Source organism: Leguminivora glycinivorella, chromosome 26, assembly GCF_023078275.1.
Source record: "Leguminivora glycinivorella isolate SPB_JAAS2020 chromosome 26, LegGlyc_1.1, whole genome shotgun sequence".
Classification (NCBI taxonomy): Eukaryota; Metazoa; Arthropoda; class Insecta; order Lepidoptera; family Tortricidae; genus Leguminivora; species Leguminivora glycinivorella.
This window is the reverse complement of record NC_062996.1, coordinates 7,478,465-7,493,511: the sequence shown is the minus strand read 5'-3', so window position 1 is coordinate 7,493,511 and position 15,047 is coordinate 7,478,465. Positions and strand designations below refer to the sequence as shown.

Genomic DNA, 15,047 nt, shown 5'->3' with positions numbered 1-15,047 from the left:
CCAAAGTACCAGCTGCTCCGGAAGAAATACTGAAGTCAATATTTTACCGGTGCACCACAGATTGTAGTAGTGGTAGATGTGGGTGTGAGAAGGCCTTTATATACAGCTATGTGTATTGTTACCTGTTGTGTGAATGCATTTATACAGCGTCGTAATACATGTTCTTGAAATACATATTCTACACGTTTATCACATACATTTGTTGTTTCATTTCGTTTTAAAGTCGTATAATTATTCAACGGTACATGACCCAGAAGCATATGTACACATATTATGAAAGGTATTTGAATGATCTACAAGATTTTTTAAGAAAACTTTAGTCTAAGATAAATATTTTGCAAGATATGGAGCAATGTATGAAGCAAAAAGTGGGGGGGAAACGATTTTTAAAAAATTAACAGTTTTTAGGAGCTCATACCTAGATAATGGATGAGAATAGAAAAAAAGTTTCTAGATCAAAGTTATAGAGAATTTTATAAGCTTTCAAGGTGTAGTAAACCAAAATTTCGTATGACGCATAGTTTTTGAAATTTGAGCAAAAAACCAAAAAATGGGACCTTTTTTCATCCCCCCCTCTTCGAGCTCACGTCCAAAGTCCGAGGACTTTTAGTATGTCTCCTGACTACCCCTAACAACATCCCGAGTGAAACTTTCTGCTTTCGGCCATTCAACCTAGACCCCCCTTTTGAGCATTCATTGACTGATCTACTAGTGATTTGCCAATAACTTTTGGGAATACTGGTGTGAGTAGATAGATAAAAAACCTTTAACACAATTATCAGAAGTGAATACTTACAATCTTTCCTCAAAGCTCTTCGCTCCATCCATTTACCGCAATGATTGCAATGTTTGCCAAAGCAGACCAGATTTGGCTATGAAAAAACATACGTATATATATTATAATCCTTAAAAAATATATGTTTTACTATAATAGAAAGTAATATTGCAAATACTTACAATTTTTGGCATTGTATGACCATTTCAATTTTCAAATAAAACCTTAGACCTATATGTAAAGAAAGAAAGAAAGAAAAAGTATTTATTAGCACAAAATACAATATCAATAACTATCTAAAACTAAAACCAAACAAACCAAAAAAATTATAAGTTGCGCTAAATGGTCCTTACTCAGCTAGGTGTCACGGTATATAGGAACCCGACATGTTGTTCTATGCCATAGATTTATATATATTAAGCTAGATTGAGTTGTTAAGCCAAAAACTTTTACTAGTCTGACAAGAACGCCTTTCTGCACCGGTGATAAAGTTCAATTTAGTATGGCAAAAAAGTGTGAGCTCAGTCCCTATTGTACCATGTTTAGCGGCCCAAATGTCATTGTCAGTGAGTTCCAAAGACAGGGGACAGCGGAATCACATTTTTAGCCATACTAAATTGAACCTTATTACTGAGACAAAAAGGTGACCGTTTTCGCTATTCTGAACTATCGAAAACGGTCCACATGAGAGGGCATTGTTTGGGCTGGTGTCCCTCTCGCACGTGTGGCCAGTGTTAATGAGCCATAATAGTAGTATTTATATATATATATATATATATTACCTGACTTTATAACTTCTTATATTATTTTAGTGTTATATTCAAACTAGGGTTTCGATATATTTCAAAGAATTGGAAAATAATTACAATGTAATTATTTTGATGCCAATAAATCAAAGATTTGTATAATTAAAAACGACGTTCACTGAATAATGTTGACATTGTCACACCAGCCCAAACAATGACCTCTCATGCGGACACACTTTTTGACCTAACTACACAATCTAGTTTAATAATTCTAAATCTATGATGAGTTCAGACGGGATATGTTCTGTAAAAAGTCCTATAAATTAAAATAATTAATTTTGTAAAGCTGAGTTTAGACATGCAAGTTATTGCTGCAAGTTTTGAGACAGAAGTATATGCTAGAAAGAGATGCAGATATTTGCCACTCACTCTTACCTATAGTTGCGTCTCAAAACTTGCAGCAATAACTTGCTGGTCTAAACTCAGCTTAACGAGAACAACACACGGGCGCGCCATCTGTCCCAGCTGTGGTGCTTTACTCAGGCCACACGCTATAACCATACCGAGCGCATCGATCAGCCGCTTAGTTCCAACGCGCGCCAATAGATGGCGCTAAAGCTATATTGCGAAACGGGACAATGACGTCATCTTTTTCGTGCATGCTGCCCGTAGTAACGAGTTATTAGACGTTATCACGTCAAAATATACACCATACCATAAGTATGTACAGCCTGGCAAGAAAGAGTCATAAGGTCATAGTCGTTTATTGCACCATGGTAAATAAATAAAAGTTGTTACAAAATAATACATAGTTCCTCATGGACCCTGGTAGGGTATGGCAAACATTTCCTTAAATTAAGTACATATTAAAAAAATAACAAATAAATAAATATTAACATTTTACACACAAACAACACAAACAAACAAATGTAAACATTATAGACGGTCATGTCTAAGGTCTAAGCACATTGTCTTATTGGATCCAAGTCACGTCAACCAAATCTTGGCAAATTCTTTAATAATCTTGGCACTGAAAAATGGCGCCGCCGTCTTTGTAAAACGCTTATCATGTATCAACTATTGAGTTACTATTGTACACCTTTTGTACGAGAACAGTAAATTAGTTTAATTTTTATGCTGTTTTTGTCAGGCTGCATTGAAGATTTTTTTATCTCGCTCTCACTTATTTGAATTCGAAGCCGTACCGAGGCTCGAGAGGTCGTGTGTTAACTTCTTAACGTTATGTCAAAATCAAAACTGTCAAGTGCTGACTGTCACTTCAGTTCGAAGGTTAGGTTATGTTGTTAAAAAATATAACTAAATGGAACAATAACAATAACACTACTTGCTCTTGCTCCTGGTTAGTGTTAGCATCTGTTAGGTTCTACATTTTTATTTCAAATACATTATTATTTCACATAAGATAATTCCCGTTGTTGGAGTTTGGCAGTCACGGCTACTTGTAGTAATTGGCGAATACAATACGCACACAAACGCAGCGGTTGCGATGGACGTGATGCAAGCGTGTCGCTGCTGCCTGCTGTGTTCCCCAGACAAAGACCTGACGACGCCGCACACACATCTCGGCAAAACGGAGATATATGCCGACATGATCAAGGAGTGTTTTGATATTCAAGTAAGTAGAGTAGCAATACGAACACAAATTTAAAAGTCAATGAACGATACTATAAGAAATGTTAGGACATCATGTTTGTGAATGGTTTAAGTTGCAGCTGGCAGTGGGCGGCTCGGGCTCGAGCGGCATCTGCTGTACGTGCGTGGGCCGCCTGCGAGACGCGAGCGACTTCAAGCTGCAAGTGCAGCGCAGCCAGGCGGAGCTGCAGGCGCGCTCGCAGGGAGCGAGCCTCGTCAAAGGTCGGGAAGCACCACCTGCTATTGTAAGGACTGAGTGGATGCTCGGAGCAGAGCTTTCAGCAGTGCAGGCGAGCATGCGTGCACCCTATGCGGCGTGAACTCAGAACACTTGTATGAGCGTCAATTGTTTGTTATGCACACCACACACCCCACGCCACTGCACGCTCGATATAAGCGTTCACTCAGGCTTTACATTTAGTGCTCTGTACTGATATTAATATTACCATGACCGGTCTGGCCTGGTCGATAGTGACCCTGCCTGCTAACCTGCGGTTCTGGGCCCACTCAGCAGGTTGGTGACTTTACTATCCAGCCAAGACCAGAATGTAGTATCTGGTTGTATATGGCTTAGAGTTTTACAAAGTAATCAATTTTATGGTGAGACTTAACACACAAATAAATATAAGCATTAGATAGTACATAACAAAAAATAAAACCGCCTTCAAAAATAAGCGCGTTACAAAACACGGAGAAACTAAAAAGCCAAAAATAATAAACCTTTCAATTCAGATTTCTTATCGTATTGCAATAAGCTAAACATCCAAATTATAAACAAATCAATTCTTTTTGGAGTCGGTACCAGCCTGTGTATGGTTGGGTAGGGCAAACAGGCAATAGCAAGGCGACGAACAGGTCTGGTACCGACTCCAAAAATAATTGATTTGTTTATAATTTGGATGTTTAGCTTATTGCAATACGATAAGAAATCTGAATTGAAAGGTTTATTATTTTTGGCTTTTTAGTTTCTCCGTGTTTTGTAACGCGCTTATTTTTGAAGGCGGTTTTATTTTTTGTTAAAAAGTTTATTTATTTGTTGATTTTTAGTGGTTCCTAGTGATATTATATGTATCAGTCCGAATACATGTACAGTAGTGAAAGAATTATCCTTTAACTCCTAACCATTGAGGAGTTGACCTTCCATCATCAGCTCAGTTGATTTTTAGTGGTTCCTAGTGATATTATATGTATCAGTCCGAATACATGTACAGTAGTGAAAGAATTATCCTTAAACTCCTAACCATTGAGGAGTTGACCTTCCATCATCAGCTCAGCCACATAAAATTATTACCATCAGACGTAAATACTGGTGTACCTTTGAAAAATAGACTAAAAACATTACATGTGCCTATAACATTTGAAGAGTTCCCTCGATTTCTCCAGGATCCCATCATCAGACCCTGACTTGGTGCCAATGGGACCATCTCGGGGTTATACCGGTTCGATCAAAAAAAAAATTTTGAAAATCGGTCCACGATTCTCGGAGATATCGAGTAACATACATACAAAAAAAAAAAAAAAAAAAAAAAAAAAAACATTCAGTCGAATTGAGAACCTCCTCCTTTTTTGAAGTCGGTTAAAAATACTGAATTAAGTTCATTATCTATCAGGATTCAATTCATTTTCTAATCATTAACATGCCTACAACATCAAACATGCCAGTGCGCTTTAGATGTCGCTTCATTTAGATAAAAACATCAGACTGAATATTCAGTGACTCGCTGGGGTGGTCGGCATGTTAGAATCCGGCCAAACTATCCGTGGCATCTCTAATGGTGACATGTTTTGTGTTTGTAGGGAGTGATTTGTTTTATTTGTTTGCTCTAGAGGAAGAATTTGCAGTAGAGTGTGAAAACCCAAAAGTGCAAGACACAGATGAGTCTTGTGGGCCTGAGCCAGGTGAGTCTACTACGCGGCAATGATACATAGTCATTATTATTATTTAACTCCTCATGAGCTCAACCACGGAGCAACATGCAACTGAGAGTTATTTATGTGACTGCTATACATTATGAGATGCATTAAAACATGAGTGTTGTTTTAGTAAACGAGCCTAAAGGCGAGATTCATATTATGATAATGCAAGTCTTACAAGTTATGTGATGTAATCTTGTTATATTGGTGAACAATAAAGAATATTTGTATTATATTGTATTGTATTGTCTTTAATGCCTAATTAAGTACAGTTGCATACATAACTTTATGTTCATCTATATAATAAGTTTCTACAATAATATTATAATATGTATGTAGGTGTATGGTCCATCTAAATTTAGGGAAGAGGTAAAATCAACCAGTTAGTTCACTTTTGAAAAATTTGATATTTGAAATGAAACAAACGACTGATTGATGAACTCCAATAGCAATCATATTTCTTCTAAACAAACATTCTAAAGTTTAATGTAATTAAAGTATTGGTTGCCGATATCTCAAAATAAAAATTGAAATGTAGTGGCAGATACAGATTTCCTAATACATTTGCTTATCGCTCCTGCACATATTTAGAGAACCTATGGTATGGATGTAAATTGTAAATAAAATAATTATGTGAAATTTGATAAAATATCTGCTGATTATAAAGTCGTTTGGTTCAGGTGAAGAGCCTGCGGACAAGCCGGAGATGCTAGATGAAGGCACACCTGAGGAGATGTTGCGTGAGTAGTCAGTTTAACTATATGTAGGTTTAGAAGTGACCAGAACAGCAGATGGCTAAATTTATACATAAAATACAACAGGCCTCACAATCGTCTTGTAGATTTTCATCAATATTCCCTAATTCTACCTTTTTTTTAAATTATCGATATGAACAGCACTGGTCTAAATGTAGTGACATTAGTGCATAATGACCTGTCAATTTAGAACCAAGTTTAGCTGCGTTTCCACACTGAAGGAGATCTGTAGCACAAGGCACGGCCCGGAGCGAGGTCGACGCGATCCCACGAACAGTATGTTTGTTTCAGATGAAGAGTTCACAGTCAAGTCGGAGTCGGCCGAAGACGATGAGATGTCGCGTGAGTACCAACTCGAATGGGAAACACAAGCTGTAAGATGTCGCTACGGGTCCCATTGACCAATACGGTGGAAAATTTCGCTGACTTGGTTGAAGTCTTGTTGGCTCAGTTGGCAGAGCGCTGGAATATAGATCCGGAGGCCGCCAATTCAAGTCTCACCCCAGACAGTACTTTGCCACTTATTTAAGTTAATGTAAATCTACTTACTAATAATTTATAATCTTTATTGTTTTGCTCAATAAGCACCTAACTACATTACACTGACCTAGCTACTGACACAAAATGCCTTAACCTTGATATTGGGGAGACATCGACGACCCATCAAATTATCGTGTAATTATCAAAATTGAACGAAACTCCCCAATCTCAATATGACAATGGGAAAGCGGGGAAAATCAGGAGCCGACATAGTGTGGTCACCCTACTTGATACATTTGTATGAGAAAAGTTATATCTGAATATCTTTAAAACCAGACAACGAATATAAAATATTAGATGGTGGATATTTAGTAAAAATTTTTACTAAATGTTGAAGTGCTTTCGAGTGTCTGTGGTGCTATAAATCTTAAGATATTTACATTTTTAACTTTCTCAAAACGTGTGGACTGAGTGAGCACTTACAAAAATTTATTATAAAAAAACATACGTTAGTTGTTCGTTTTGTATTTTACAAATTCCCATTTCACTTTTACTAAACTATACACATATAATAGCGGTCTAAATCTTTTAAGTTTTTCATCAAAATTCGGCTTTTCAAAAGTGTGAGGATTGAGTGAGCATAAGAAACTATTTGTAAAAAATGAAATACGTCACTAGGTAATCAAAAATTTATAGAGGTAGGTTGGCATATTTTTTACTAAATGTTAGTATATAAATATTATATGTTTAATGAATACATTCACTGTTTTCATTGATGGTTTGTGAGAACTGAGTGAGCACATGTTAATGACTGTATCTTTTGATTTATCTTTTTACAAATTCAGAGATTCGTTTTACAATTGTTTTAGAACTTTTACTAAATGATCAGCATATTTTTTTTTATTTTTGGAAGGTGCTCACTCAATCCACACGCACACCAAAACCAAATAAGTTATAAGTATAGGAAAGTATCTTAACTTGATGACTCCGACCAAAGTATACATTGCATCTCTAATAGTGACATGTTTTGTGTTTGTAGTAAGTGATTTGTTTTGTTTGTTTGCTCTAGATGAAGAATCTGCAGTAGAATATGAACACGCAGAAATGCAGGACACAGATGAGTCTTGTGGGTCCGAGCCAGGTGAGTGTACTAGTCATAGTCATTATTATTATTTAACTTTTCATGAGCTCAAAAATGGAGCAACATCTCGGTATCCATCCCGTATTTGTTCCGGAGTCATGGATGTTTTCTATGTGTTATAAGTATTTGTATACAGCGTGTGGATTTCATACGGGCGAATAATGTATCCAGTTATAGTATCTGATCATGCGAATCGTGTAGGATAATCATTATGTTAAAAAGTGTTATTAATTAAGACTAAGTTTCTTAAATCTGATCAAGCAGCAGTGTACGCCGTCCAACTTAATTTGACATGACATAAACGTTATGCCGTAATGACGTTTAGGTTGGTACGCTAATTGATGTGAACGTAATACATTACGTGCTGAATTATTGTGTATGAAAAAAATATGTCACATATTAAAAAAAAACTCCTTCGGTCCGGTACTAATCGTTATTAAGATGTATTATATTAATTGCTATCTGAGTACCACCCAATACACAAGCCTTCTTGAGCTTACCGTGAGACTTGGTCAATCTGTGCAAGAATGTCCTATAATATTTATTTATGTATAAACTTCAATAAATCACAGACCACATCTTGTGAGTTAGTTCATAACCCTCCTTCCTTGGCTCGTGGCTATACTGTACTAGCCTGCGGCTTATAAAGTTGTTTGGTTCAGGTGAAGAGCCCGCGGTCAAGCCGGAGATGCTGGATGAAGACACACCTGAGGAGATATTGCGTGAGTAGTCAGTTTAACTATAGGTTTAGAAGTTAGTAGTCAACATCTGTTCAAATTAGGTGACATTGAGACTGATCAAACAGACTATGACAAAAAGTAAACTAGTGGCTCTGGGAGCTAAAGACCTATTACGCTACTCGCTTAGAAAACGCAAAGGTGCTTAGTTTTTAAAGTCACGATGGTCCTAAACGCCTTATACGTTTTTGCCTAACACTGGAGTGAACAAAAACATTTGGAGTCAATAACCATACAATTTGGTAGCAAAATGTCGATGGAGACTTGCGACCTGTAGATGAGAACATCCGGACATGCAAAAACAAATCGAGTTGAACCGTGGTCGTCGCTGCGGTCAAACATGTGATATCAAAACTGATTGTTTGATGATTACAAGTATACAGTAATTTATTCATAATATTCTATTAATCAACATCATAGAATGTATGTTTGTTTCAGATGAAGAGTTCTCTGCCAAGCCGGAGCCGGCGGCCGAGGGCGATGAGATGTCGCGTGAGTACCAACCCGAATGGGAAACACGAACTGTTAGATGTCGCTACAGGTCCCATTGACCAATATGCCGCAGCGCTCACCCAAGGCAGTTTTAAATTTATTCTAAGCCTAGTGGCATCGATTGCAGACGTTTTTGCTTGTCAAGAAGTTACAAACTGTATCGTTGGGAAGGCTTGCCCATCTTCGATCCAATACTTACCTACACCACACCTCGGACACTGGCGATCAAATATATGAAAGAGTTCTTAGCACACAGTCTAAGCTCATGTAGGTGAATGCGTACCATGCTTGTATGAGTGAAATATGACAGGTCGACTGTTAGCATTTTTGACAGGCGGTAACTGTGAGGTAACCGAGAGGGGATGGGCGGCACTTTCAGCGGGGAGCGGGAGTGGCCACACTGTACGATAGTACTCTTTATTATACTGTGCCTACACCGGCAGCGCACGGTGGGCTAAAATACGGCTCTCATACAAATAGAAAATCAATTTTAAAATTGTTTGATTTTTATCGATTTTTTTTTTGACTAATATATCCCGAAATAAGTGTAACGACGGTCAAGTAAATCTTCTGACTAAAAAAAGGTGGCAGATTTGTAAATTGTAGGACTCACCGGCCAAATAAGTATCTTCATAAACCGGGTGCCTTTCATAACCTCGACGTCGGTGGAGTCATCGACGAGCCAGAACATTAAAAAACTAACTGTTGAAAATGTAGGGGCGACGGTTTCTCGTACATAGAAAACTTTAATTAAGCGCCTTTTTTAGTGGCTAGATTTGCTTGACCGCCGCGTTATAAGTGAATTTCACTCAGTGAATAATTTCTAACCTGTTTGCAGATGGTTTGGTAAATATGTATGGGTATAATTTATTTTTAATTTAACGTCTATGATGGGTAACTGCTAAACTATATGTTGCAGTGTGTTCGGACGGCAGCGCCCGCGCCAGGGAGCAGCTCGCGATGACTTGCTCCGTGGTGCTCGAGCGCCTCCGCGGCGACGCGACTGCTCACAGCGGGGCCAAGCCAATCGCCTGCGAACACTGTGGCGAACGTTTTAGAAACGAAACTATCTTAAATAAACACATTCAAGACACAGACTTGCCGTCAGCGCAAAAACAATTTGCTTGTGATTTATGTAGTTCTACATTTCAAACTGAGTTACTTATTTTAGAGCATAAAAAAATCGAACATGGTGCCACTAATTTCATGTGCGCTCATTGTGATTATTCAACAATGTCCAAGAGATGCTTGCGAGCTCATTTAAAAAGTCACGTCAGTTTCAAAAGTCTCATTATAAGTGATTTACAAAAACATCAAGCGATAAACTCCGGAGACAAGAAGGCACACACTACAAGACACATAAGATTAAATGCCAGAGTAGAGCCTTATAAGTGTAGTTATTGCGACCACAAGTGCAGAAAAAGGTCAAACCTGATACTACACGAAAGGACTCATACTGGCGAAAAGCCTTTTGCATGTAGCCACTGCGATTACAAATGCAGTCAGCAATCAACCTTACAAAGTCACCAAAGAATACACACCGGGGAAAAGCCGTACGCGTGTAGTCACTGTGAGTACCGGTGCAGTCAAAGGGCAAACCTAAAAAAACATGTAATGACACATACGGGCAAGAAGCCTTTTCTGTGTAGCCACTGTGCTTATAAATGCAGAACGAATTCAGACTTACAAAATCACCAAAGTATACATACTGAAGAAAAGCCTTACGCATGTAGTCACTGTGCTTATAAATGCGGTACGAAATCACACTTACAAATACACCAAAGAATACACTCCGGAGAAAAGCCTTACGCATGTAGGCACTGCGAGTACCGGTGCAGTAATAGGTCATACCTAAGGAGGCATGTAATGACACATACTGGAGAGAAGCCTTTTCACTGTAGTCACTGTGCTTATAAATGCAGTACCAAATCAAACTTACAAAGTCACCAAAGAATACACACCGGAGAAAAGCCTTACGCATGTAGTCACTGTGAGTACCGGTGCAGTCAAAGGCAGCACCTAAGGACACATATAATGACACATACTGGCGATAAGCCTTTAAAATGTAGCCACTGTTCTTATAAATGCATTCAAAGATCACAGTTACAAAGCCACATGAGAGTACACACCGGAGAACAGCCTTATGCATGTAGTCTTTGTGCTTATAAGTGCAGTATAAAATCGAACTTACAGCGACACCAAAAAATACACCGGAGAAAAGCCTTACGCATGTAGTCACTGTGAGCCATCTCAGCGACGTCACCAGGTGACTCACTGGGATGAACCCCGACAACGCAGCAATGACCTAAATCGGAAACTTTGACATTTCACTTTCCTTCAATAAGGAAGGGTCTGTCACGCAGCTCACGCGCGCTCCCGTGTGTTAACTGTACACGAGTCAGTTTATAGTTATTTATCTGAGTGACGCATAATGAGAGGCATTAAAACACTAGTGTTGTTTTATGACAAGCCAAAGGCAGGTTTCATAATAAAATAAAATGAGTGATTTAATGACTTATTATAATAACTATGTACATGTAAAAAATATTTTATATTTAATCGCCAAGATTTTTACATGTGACATATTATGCACATGAATTATTTTTAATATATTAACTATGTGTTGATATTTCGTGAAATGAACTAATACACAACTCTAGCTGGGACGCATGGATGTAATTGGTCCTTTCTTATAAAAACAAAATGGCTTCGTACAACTTGTCATTTTTTTATATAATAAAAATATGATATATTCTTTATTTCATCTGCTTTGCTTGAAAATTTAAAGTTTGAACACTAAAGGAGATCTGTAGCACAAGGCACAGTCCGGAGCGAGGTCGACACGATCCCACGAACAGTATGTTTGTTTCAGATGAAGAGTTCACAGTCAAGTCGAAGCCGGCGGCCGAAGACAATGAGATGTCGCGTGAGTACCAACCCGAATGGGAAACACAAACTTTAAGATGTCGCTACAGTCCCCATTGACCAATATGGCTCAGCGCTCACCCAAGGCAGACCTTTTCCACATTGAAAATTATTCGAAACCTAGTGGCATCGATTGCAGACGTTTTTGCTTGTCAAAAAGTTACAAACTGTAGCGGTCGGAAGGTTTGCCCATCGGCGATCCAATACTTACCTACACCGAAAGCTGTGCTGCGAAACGGCTCTCATACAAATAGAAACTCAATTTTGAAATGTTCGATTTTTATCAATGGAATTTTACTTCCCTATAAATGAATCTCAAGCAAAATGGTCAAGCTAATCTTTTCACTACAAATAGGCGCCAAATTTGAAAAATGTAGGGCTCACCGGCCAATAATCTTCATAAAGCGCGTGTCTTCCTGAACCTTGAAGTTCGACGAGACATAATACTTAAAAAACTATTGGGGATAAGGTATATGGGCTATCAATGATTTTTTTTTTCATTTACTTCTATGATTGGTAACCTAACTGCTAAATTATATATTGCAGTGTGTTCGGACAGCAGCGCCGCCCGCGCCAGGGAGCAGCTCGCGATGACCTGTTCCGTGGTGCTCGAGCGCCTCTGCGGCGACACTGCTCACAGCGGGGCCAAACCAATCGCCTGTGAACACTGTGGCGAACGTTTTAGAAACGAAACTATCTTAAATAAACACATTCAAGACACACACTTGCCGTCAACGCAAAAACAATTTTCTTGTGATTTTTGTAGTTCTACATTCCAAACTGAAACACTTAATTCAGAGCATGAAAAAATCGAACATGGTGTCACAAATTTCATGTGCGCTCATTGTGATTATTCAACAATTTCCAAAAGATGTTTAGTGGTTCACTTAAAAAGTCATTTCAGTTCCTAAAATCTGATTAAAAGTGATTTACACAAACATGAAGCGATACTCTCCGTAGATAAACAGACACCCAAAACAACACACATGAAATTAAATACCAGAGTAGAGCCTTATAAATGTAATACTTGCGATTACACGTCTAGTAAAAGGTCAAACCTAAGAACACATGTAATGACACATACTGGCGAAAAGCCTTTCCAATGTAGTCACTGTGCTTACAAATGCATTCACAGAATAAACTTACAAAGACACCAAAGAATACACACCGGAGAAAAGCCGTACGCATGTAGTCACTGTGCTTATAAATGCAGTACGAAATTGAATTTACAAAGACACCAAATAATACACACCGGAGAAAAGCCTTACGCATGTAGTCGCTGTGCTCATAAATGCAGTTCGAAATCAGACTTACAATGTCAACGAAGAATACACACCGGGGAAAAGCATTACAAATGTAGTCACTGTGACTTCTGTTGCAGTCATAGGTCAAACGTAAAAACACGTGTAATGACACACACTGGCAAACAATATTTTCAATGTAGCCACTGTGCTTTTAAATGCATTCAAAGATCACACTTACAAAGTCACGTCATGAGAGTGCACACCGGAGAACAGCGTTACGCATGTAGTCACTGTGCTTATAAATGCATTTGGAAAGCAAACTTACAAAGACACGAAAGAATACACACCGGAGAAAAGCCTTACGCATGTAGTCACTGTGACTACCGGTGCAGTCAAAGGTCAAGCCTAAAAACTCACGTAATGACGCATACTGGCGAGAAACCTTTTCTATGTAGTTACTGTGTTTATAAATGTAATTCGAAATCTGACTTACAAAAGCACCAAAGAATACACACCGGAGAACAGCCTTACGGATGTAGTCACTGTGCTTATAAATGCAGTACGAAATCACTCTTACGAAGACACCAAAGAATACACACCGGAGAAAAGCCTTACGCATGTAGTCAATGTGCTTATAAATTCAGTAGGAAAGAACATTTAAAAAGACACCAAAAAATACACACCGGAGAAAAACCTTACGCATGTAGCCACTGTGATTACAAATGCACTAAGAAATCATCTATGCGACGTCACCAGAAGACTCACATTGGGATGAACCCTGACAACGCAGCAAGGACTTAAATCACGGACCTGGCATTGACATTTCACGTTCCTTCAATAAAGAAGCGCCTCCTGTGCGCAGCTCACGCCGCTTCCGTGTGTTAATTCTTTTACTGTACACGAGCCAGTTTATAGTTATTTATGTGACTGGTGCATACTGAGAGGCATGAAAACACGATTGTTGTTTTATGAAACAAGCCAAAGGCGAGAATAAGGTAACACGAGTGTTTTAATGACTAACCCCCTTACTCATAAACGTACACTAAAGTTATCAAGCCGATAAATTTCGTTTGTCCCTTTCCAACGTATCGGTGTGATAGAAAAGGACAAGTAAAATCAGTTCACTTTCAAAACGTTCGATATTTGAAACGAAACAGATGACTGATGGTGAACTCCAATCGTAAATATGATTCTTCTGAATTGAACAGAACGTCCTAAAGTTGAATGTGTTTAAAGCACCGGTTGCCGACATCACCCACTATCAGATACAGGTAAAAAAGGATTGTACAAGTTTTTTAATGGGTCCGCAACGCGCATGTGACACAGTTTGAGTTGCAGCCGTTGCAGGCGTCCATAGGTTACGGTGACCGCTTTCCCTCAGACGGGCCGTATACCTGTTTGCCACCGACGTGGTATAAAAAAGAGGTTCCTTAACACAGGCCATTTGCTTATCCTTCCTGAGCATTATTATTGAGAATTTACGATATACGATGTAATAGGCTATTATACATAAAATAAAATAAAATATGCATTGCACAAAATAAAGCACAACATAATAAGAAGAAAAGTATGGACAGTAGTTATTTTTAAACATTATTTCTATTGAAAGAGTCAAAGGGAAAGATATAAAAATGAATTGATCGTGACGTCACTCCTCAGTATTTTACAATAATTCCATATTAGCAATTCGTTTTGACAGTTCATAAAAAGCAGCTAATTTGACTAAAGTAAAATCTATAATCATATGGACTAAATTGACAAATGACTGATATGTAAAGTGTTACCAGGAACAGCAAAATGAAAATAGTGAAGGGTATATGTCGATAACAATGTATCAACAAGTTGTAAGGTACATACAACAGACAAGTTTAAATAAATCAAGAATAAGTGTATTAGTTTCAAATAAGAGGTACACATTTTGGTCTGTTCTATGTATCTTCGAGGTAGTGGATGGATGCCATGCGTTTTTACCCACTAGTTCTAAAACATAAAAGTTTCCGAGCCTGTAGGTAAAAAATAAAATACCATGTCCAACGATAATAAAATAGGTGTTGCAGAGCTGTTGTACCTATTACCTTTCATGTAATGACTTCGTCATTGTGAGAATGTGTCTAGGATAAATAAATATTTCTTAACATTTAATTTCTTTTTATTATTGATCCATTTCATTCATAGACGGTCAACC

At 38.1% G+C, this 15,047-nt stretch overlaps 2 protein-coding genes across 5 annotated transcripts; both read left to right on the top strand.

The window, feature by feature from the left end:
* Positions 1-2,812: 2,812 nt before the first annotated feature.
* Positions 2,813-12,536, top strand: LOC125239809 (oocyte zinc finger protein XlCOF6-like). 4 transcript variants are annotated; one of them, XM_048147509.1, is made up of 9 exons: positions 2,813-3,157; positions 3,249-3,396; positions 6,135-6,185; positions 7,393-7,464; positions 8,127-8,186; positions 8,640-8,693; positions 9,532-9,539; positions 11,566-11,619; positions 12,165-12,346. In XM_048147509.1, exons 1-9 carry the CDS (start codon positions 3,029-3,031, stop codon positions 12,210-12,212), a joined length of 624 nt encoding a protein of 207 aa, XP_048003466.1. In that variant the 5' UTR covers positions 2,813-3,028; the 3' UTR covers positions 12,213-12,346. The 4 variants fall into 4 exon arrangements, with proteins under 4 accessions (XP_048003466.1, XP_048003463.1, XP_048003465.1 ...); XM_048147506.1 differs by lacking the exons at positions 6,135-6,185; positions 7,393-7,464; positions 9,532-9,539 and adding an exon at positions 9,613-10,683 and having other exon boundaries at positions 12,165-12,536; XM_048147508.1 differs by lacking the exons at positions 6,135-6,185; positions 7,393-7,464; positions 8,640-8,693; positions 9,532-9,539 and having other exon boundaries at positions 12,165-12,536.
* LOC125239813 (oocyte zinc finger protein XlCOF6-like) lies at positions 12,536-14,963 on the top strand. Its single transcript, XM_048147518.1, has 2 exons — positions 12,536-13,785; positions 14,810-14,963. The coding sequence occupies exon 1, from the start codon at positions 12,605-12,607 to the stop codon at positions 13,661-13,663; it is 1,059 nt and encodes a 352-aa protein (XP_048003475.1). The 5' UTR covers positions 12,536-12,604; the 3' UTR covers positions 13,664-13,785; positions 14,810-14,963.
* Positions 14,964-15,047: the final 84 nt, after the last annotated feature.